The sequence below is a fragment of the Grammomys surdaster genome, unplaced genomic scaffold (genome assembly GCF_004785775.1).
Source record: "Grammomys surdaster isolate TR1022 unplaced genomic scaffold, NIH_TR_1.0 167, whole genome shotgun sequence".
Classification (NCBI taxonomy): Eukaryota; Metazoa; Chordata; class Mammalia; order Rodentia; family Muridae; genus Grammomys; species Grammomys surdaster.
The window spans coordinates 5,945,132-5,952,656 of NW_021604615.1; the positions used below are offsets into that span (position 1 = coordinate 5,945,132).

Here is a 7,525-nt window from a genome sequence, read left to right on the forward strand (position 1 = left end):
TACATCACCCACCTAATGGTTACATCACCCACCTAATGGTTACATCACCCACCTAGTGGCTAGTCACCCATCAATGGCCACAATACAGTTTGTTGCTTTTGTTTTCTTTCTCTTTCCTTCGTTTCTCTTTTCTTTTTTTTTCCTATCCTTTCATATCCTTTCCTTTCCTTTTCTTTCCTTTTCTTTTCTGAGATGAGATATTTTTATGAAACTCTGGTATATAACCCAGAACTTGTGGCAATCCTCCTGCTTCAGTATTCCATGTGGCATGTCAGGATTACAAGGGTACACTGACATGCCTGGATCAGTTTTTCCAATGTTACATTAAACACTTTTTTTTTTAAATCCAGGCTGCAAATATGTCTCAGCCATTGAGAGCAGATAGTACTCTTGCAAAAGACCTGAGTTTAGTTCCCAGCACCACACTGGGCTGCTCACAGCCACCTGTAACTCTAGCTCTGGGAGAGGCAATGCTTCTGGCCTCTGTTAGCACTTGTACACACATGCACAAACCTATGTAGAGACATACATGCACATAATTGCAAAAACAACAACAAACAAACAACAACAACAACAAAAACTTTTTTGCTCACATTACAAAAGATGAAACCAGAACTCCAATAATCTCTTCCCAGTATGGTTTGGGCTACAGTCTAATATGGCCTTGGTGAGAGAATGGGCCATGGCCTCCTTTGACCCCTAAGCTGGACCCCCTACTCCATCCATACAGCTTCTACTGAGTGCCAGGCTTATTTAAGAAGCCCCTTATTAGGTGAATCAGGACAGAATGGTCACATCCCAAGCCAACCCAGAGCAGCCATTACTACTCTCAAAGGACATCTATAAACCCATTTCCCAGGGCAAGACTGATTGTGGGTAGAGAATCCGAATTTCAGTCTGGCTTCTCTTTGTCCGTCCGAATTTGTCCAGACTTAGAAAGCAGACATCCACCGACCAGAGCCCAGACTTACCTTCTCTCCCGTTGGGGCAAAGTCTCCTTTTTCCTTAACTTGTGCCTGTCCAGGTACTCCCGGGGGACCACTGACGCCTTGCTCTCCCTGTCATGTAAAATTCGGAGGTTAATTAGGTATGAAAAACAGAACAAAAAACAGGTAGAATAAGAAAGCCAGAAGTTAAATGCTAGCACATTATGGTCCCACAGGAAAAGCCTTGGTTTCTGCAGGAAAATGGATGGGGGGCCAGGGTGGGTGAGTGTCTACAACCAGAGAAGTGTGCTTCCCAGGCTTAGAAGCCTGCACAGCTGCAGGACCCACCTGTGCATGCACCTGCACACAGTGACACCACTGTATTAGTGAGAACACACCCCAGCTGATAGGAGCTTGGCAGGGAAAGGGCATATTTTAGGCAAGCCAAATAATTCAGAGAATCACCAGGCTCCTCTCACTCAAACAGCCTAACAGCTGGGAACATTTGGAATTAAAGTCAGTGCCAAAGACTCCAACAGTAAAAAGTAGAGCCCAGGCTCTGTCCAGACCCACCATATCTGGTACCCACTGGTAGCAGCTGTTCACACCAACTTGCACACCCCAAGACAGGCAGCAGTTGTGATAATGCGCCTTTGTCTTATCTTACCCAGGGACACTATGAGGAAGGACAGCAGGAGACCAAGTGTTCACTGTTTGGCCTTGTTGCCAAGAAAAAGATGTTTATTCAGTCTTCACCACCCTGCCCCTGCCACTGCCAAGGCACATATCCTTGGTGGCTCCTGGTCCCCAAGAAAGAACCAATTGCCACCTATATCACACCTCCTCGAAATGGCTGCCGTCATGGTTGGGTTTAACAGTGTATGTAAGTAGGAGGCCAATCTAAATTTCACTCATTTGAAGTGAATTTTCAATCTGTCGGATGTATTGCTTGAGCTCTGTGCTCAGGTAAGGGAACTGATGGCCTCATGTCACTGGGTGACATGATTGGCCTCACATTTTGGCCAGGTGAATATACTCTGTAATCCTAGCAGTTCAGCTGCTGTGTCGCCACCGAACTCAAGAACACGCAGAGGAAACACAATGGCTTCTCACTCACCTTGTCACCTTTCGGTCCTTGGAAGCTGGAGCCCATCTGGCCCTGTTGGTTACAAATTCCTTTGTTAGTAAGGCTATCACCTTGGCCAGACATTCTAAAGCCCCACTCAGATGGGCAAGAGGTTTGGCTTCAAGCAACACTTCTGTCCTGCAAGCGTCGTAGGCTTTGCAAGAAAAGCCATGTTTACGACTTTGCAAAGACTGCAATGCAATGACTGTGCAAAGACTTTTTTTGCAAATATTACAATGAAAAATTCATTAATGTAAGGGTTTTAGAAAAGTAAGGGAATAATCAATGAATCCAAAGTGGTAACTAAGGCATGAGTAGGTGAGAGTGGAGGGTCTAAAAGATGATGATGATGGTGGTGGTGGTGGTGGTGGTGGTGGTGGTGGTGATGTCACCATCATGATGATGATGACGGTGATGATGGTGGTGATGGTGATGTCACCATATGTGGGTAAGGCTGAGGCTCAGAAGGTATTATAGAATCTCACCACAGTTCTACAACAAGGCTGAGAGCAGTCAATGAAAAAATATCTTTACCTTTTCTCCAGGAGGTCCAGGAGGACCTGGAGGACCCTGTAAGAGAAAACATTTTAATTAAATAATATTCAAAACCAGCCAGCTGTGATCAGGAAGATTATCCTTACGCACACACACATACACATTCGAGCTTTTGTAGAAGGCTTGTCCCTCAGCTGGTGGCACTATTGAGAGGTGACTGCATCACCAGGGTGCCTAACCATTGATGAGTTCTTGCGGTGGGGGAGGGGAGGGCTTGGAGAACGAGTTACTAGGGTTGTTCCTTTGAAGGAGACATCTTGTCTCCCCATCCTCCTCCTCTTCCTCTCTGTGTCTCAACTATACCTCATGCACCTCGCCACAGTGTTCTACCTTCTCACAGGCTCAGAAACCACAGAACCCAGGGTCATGTAGATCAACCCGTTGAAACTGTGAGCCAAGAGGAATCTTTCCTCCTTGTGAACTGTATCCTTCCAGAATTTTGTCCTAGCAAAGTCTGACACACACAGTCCTCTGTACTCTGTTGCTGGCAGGATGATGTGTAAGACGCACACCTATCAAGCTTTGAGAATAACCAGTTATGGGTCAGGATAGTTATGAGGAGGGATGGAAATCCAGCAAAGGCTGCTGCCTGTCCCTCAGGTACCGGTAGCCTGGAGGCACCACCTAGGCTCCAAGCTGGAGTCGCCCATGTGAGAAGAGCACTGAGCACTTTAGACACGAGTCCACTTCCTGGTGTGGGGGGGGACAAAAAAAAAAGAAAAAGATTCTTCCGGAGAGTAGATTGTGATGACACCAAAGATAACCCCACCTTTGCAAGAAAATTTCAGAATCCTATAATCACTTTTTCAAAAAGAAAAGCCAGCCATTCTGGAATATAAAAACAAGGCCATTGATCCAGAGGAAGGTGAGTGGATTCTGTCTACACATGTGGAGGAAAACAATATAAGAAGAAAAGAAAGTGATTGAATTTAAGGTATAAGCCTCTCTGAGAGGATGCTCAGGCAGGCTGTGTGCAAGCCACGAACTCTGTCACCTCTGCCCGTTCCTTGCACGCTTGATTCCTGGTAAATAAGTCAAAATGAGGGAGTGAGAAGAAGTCTCCTTCACAAAGACTGTCAGCTGTACAGAGGCCAGGGCTGGAGCTTGCTCACTAGCGCCACCTCCAGGTGCCCAGTGCATCTCAGAGTCTTCCCCAGGTCTGTGCCTGGCTCCTAGCTGACCCTTAAATCCTGATACACCTCTGCCTCTACAGTCCTCTACTCTGCACAAAGGGCAGAGCTCACTCTGGTGACCTTCAGTCCAGCTTCCTCAGTGCCAGGACACATGGGTACCTAGTAGCCCTGACACAGACAAAAGATCTGTCCCAGGATGTCTTGAGGGTCCACTGTATAAAGCATCCGTTTCCCACAGCTCTGGGAATTGGGGACTGGAAGTGTCAGCCACAAGGGCAAGAATCTCAGTCAGCTTCAACTTGTTCCACATCTCTTTTCCACATGACTATACTCAAAACTCACCGGCGGTCCAGTAAATCCCGGAGGACCAACAGGTCCCTGGAGTCCTGGCAACCCTGGTGAGCCCTATGATTGAATGAGAAGAGAAAGGATGACCATAATGCAGGCCGCCAGGGAGTGACTCAAAGACAGAAGCAACGTGGCTTACCGGCATCCCGGGGATACCAGGGAATCCTCTCTCCCCTTTCAGCAGTGTTCCAGGAACGTGGCCGAGAATTTCACCAGGATCTCCCTAGGGGACACAGAAAGGGGAAAAAGATGCAAAATATCAATGGACATGGGAACCTGATCAATACCGGGGATGGGACTGGCCCCAGGCTGGGACTTAAAATGAAAGGTTGCGGGGTGAGGACACAGGAAAACTGCAGAGGCTGTTCCTCAAGCACCATCTAGTTTGGGGTTTGGTTGGTTGGTTGGTTTCTAGTTTTTCTTATTTCTTTCACTGGCCTAGATCTCACCAAGTGGGCCCGTCAGGCTGGCTGGCCAAGGAACCATTACCCCAGCGGTCTATGCCAGAATCAAGTCCTGAATTCCTCACACGGCTCATGGCATGATGGGAGATATTCACACAAGGCTCTGAAACCTAAGTCTCTCCATGTGATTTACACAGGCTTTTCACGGAACAGAGTTTAGGACATTTGTTTTGGGCGTTTCCAATTGATTTTTTAATGAGGAACCCAGGGGATTAAAACAAAATTAAATTAAACATACCTTCATTCCTGGTAACCCTGGTGGTCCCTAGAAAAGAAATTTAGCTGTAAGTTTTGCTTCTCCAAAAACATTAGCAGTAGTAAGGTATGAGCCCCAAAACAATGGGAGGAAGGATAGCCAGAAAAAATCTGAGATAAATAATCCTATACTCACAGGATTCCCGCTGAACCCAGGCAAGCCGGGAGGACCGAGTGGCCCTCTCTCTCCCTGAGAAAGATGGAAAATGTTACACACAAACGCACCCCAAGACTTCACAAGCAGACATCACTGTCCCTCCCATCAGAGAAACTGCAGTGGCGGCAGCATGCAAAGTCTGTCACAAGGAGACCCTGAGTGCCACTTCATGGAGGGAACACCACACTCCCCAGCAAGATTCACAGAGATAAGGACACAGAGTGGCAGGTTCTATTTGAATACAGTAACTAATTCCAGGAAAAAGTCTTTAAAAGAACAATTCTAGGCTAAAGCATACAAGTGCAAAGGAACCTGTTATCTTTCCCACATATTTAATTTTCCCCATCAAAGAAAGCAAGCTTCCAGATTAAAAAAAAAAAAACTTCCCAGTGACTGGTCTGTTTACCTTTGTACCGTTGCATCCTGGGATACCTGGAGGACCTGGAGGACCATCTTGGCCAGGAATACCCTGCAATCAATCAAATGAAGAAGTCAGCAAAATAGGAACTCACCAGGTGGTAAGCTATTTCATGAAATTGATGCATGCATGCGTTTTGTATACATACAGGAAGTCCGGGATTCCCAGGGTAGCCAGCTGCTCCAGGGGGTCCCTGCAAAGACATAACAAAACCCTTTCAGACAACTACAGGAAGCCTTATGTCTCCATCCTCCCAGTTCAAGGAGCTTAGAACGTGGGCGCTGAGCAAACAGCATTCTGGGAAGGAAGCACTGAGACTCAGCTCAAGATGCAGGCCTAAAGTTTTTTTGGTTTTGTTTTCTGTGTTGTTGTTTTTGTTAAAAACTCACTGTTTCATGCCTCCAAAATCAAGGTCATGAATTCCCCAAAAATACTGTTGCCCCTATTGAATCTCTTGTGGTATCTGAGTTAAAAATTAACGTTTAATTCACATTAAAATTATCAACACTTATGAAGAAGTGTTTGTGGGATAAACTCGAATATATTTGTGGTGAGAGCCCTTGTCTTCTAATTCCTAAACAGTCAAGAATGGCCAACTATATCCAGAGAGTGATGACCATGTTTCTCTCTCTGACCCGTGAGCCCATGTGGAATGCCAGGGAGTCTCCGCTGACACCAGCGCCCCACCTCCTTCACACTTCAGGACACTGTCCTGTGCTTCTGTACTTGTGGAACCTCAGAGAGCATTGTCTTTGGGCTTTCTAGAAAGTATGAAGCACAGAAAGTAAAGAGGCTGGCTCCGACACTGTCTCCTCACTGTCAATGATGCTTTCTTCCTCTAGTGACTTCAGACGGACAATTAGCTACCCCCTCCCCGAAATTTAAAGGTCTCTCTAAGGGACCTTTCAAGAAAAGTAAAAAGGAGCAAGCAAACTCATACAGCAAGGGATCTGCTGGCATGCATCACCAGCCCACAGGAAAGAAGAGGGATGGCCCATGGTAATGAGGAGAGGCAGGAAGGAAGGTTCAGAGGAAAGGTAGAAAGGCAGGCCTTGGGGTAAAGGCTGCACCCCACTCTGGATGCTTCGGTTCTCCGTCAGGGTCAGCAGACAAGTACTTACTCTTGTCCCCTTTGTGCCAGGAAGTCCAGGTTCTCCAGCATCGCCCTACGACAGAACGGAGACGCCGTGAGAAGGGCTCAGGTCACGGTCACAAGACGGGCACCATCTGCACTTCATCTTTCCTCCATTCCAGCCAAGCTTACCTTTTGTCCTGGTGGTCCATGTGGGCCCTCAGGTCCTTGCATCCCAGGAAATCCAATGACCCCTTGTAACCCTGGAAATCCTCTTTCTCCCTGCAGGACAGCACACGGGTCAGATAAGGGGAAGGGAAAGGATCAGCAGTGATAGGCAGTTTGGTGTGTTAACTTGACCAAGAAAAGAGTCAAAAACCCTAGTGAGTCCAAAACTCTGGTGAAGCATGACTCCTATCTGTGTCTGCAAGGTGTGCTAAGAACAGCATCTCCATCAGTGGGCAGATTGAAGGAGACCTGCCACTGAGTGGCAGGAACTGCCACTGAGGCTGGAACAGCAGACAGCAGAGGTGCTAACAGAACCATAACAAAGCAGAAGGCAATTCTAGCTGCCTTCTGTTGAAGTTGATTTTCTTTGGTCCTTACATCACAAGTTCAGATCCCCGGTCTTCAGACTCACAGATTTTGCCAACAGTCCCAGGTTCTCAGGCTTCCAGCCTTGGATTCCTTAAGTCACCAGTTTTCAGGAGGCATGTGGTACAACTCCCCAGACTCCCAATCATAGGAGTCAATTGTATGAACAAATCTCATCTTTCTACCAATCCATCCATCCACCCATCTATCCATCCATACATGAACCCACCCACCAACCTGTCTATACATCTACCCACCCACCTGTCCATACATCCACTCACCTACCTGTCTACCCACCCACCTTCCACAAATCCACCCATCTGTCCACCCACCCACCTCTCTATACACCCACCTACCTGTCCATACATCCACCCATCTGTCCACCCACACACCTGTCCACATACCTGTCCACACACCCACCCACCTGTCTACACACCCACCCACCTGTCCACACACCCACTCACCTGTCTATACACC

General features: G+C 47.3%; 1 protein-coding gene across 1 annotated transcript in view; it reads right to left on the minus strand.

The window, feature by feature from the left end:
* The window catches only part of Col4a1 (collagen type IV alpha 1 chain), a 119,228-nt gene that overhangs the window by 44,260 nt on the left and 67,443 nt on the right, over window positions 1–7,525 (minus strand). The window contains exons 3-13 of the mRNA XM_028766335.1: window positions 6,647–6,736; window positions 6,504–6,548; window positions 5,531–5,575; window positions 5,371–5,433; window positions 4,944–4,997; window positions 4,791–4,817; window positions 4,228–4,311; window positions 4,083–4,145; window positions 2,587–2,622; window positions 2,044–2,085; window positions 972–1,058 (exon numbers count right to left, since the gene is read on the minus strand). Of these exons, the coding sequence (XP_028622168.1) occupies window positions 972–1,058; window positions 2,044–2,085; window positions 2,587–2,622; window positions 4,083–4,145; window positions 4,228–4,311; window positions 4,791–4,817; window positions 4,944–4,997; window positions 5,371–5,433; window positions 5,531–5,575; window positions 6,504–6,548; window positions 6,647–6,736 (636 nt within the window). The remainder of the gene's footprint in view (window positions 1–971; window positions 1,059–2,043; window positions 2,086–2,586; window positions 2,623–4,082; window positions 4,146–4,227; window positions 4,312–4,790; window positions 4,818–4,943; window positions 4,998–5,370; window positions 5,434–5,530; window positions 5,576–6,503; window positions 6,549–6,646; window positions 6,737–7,525) is intronic.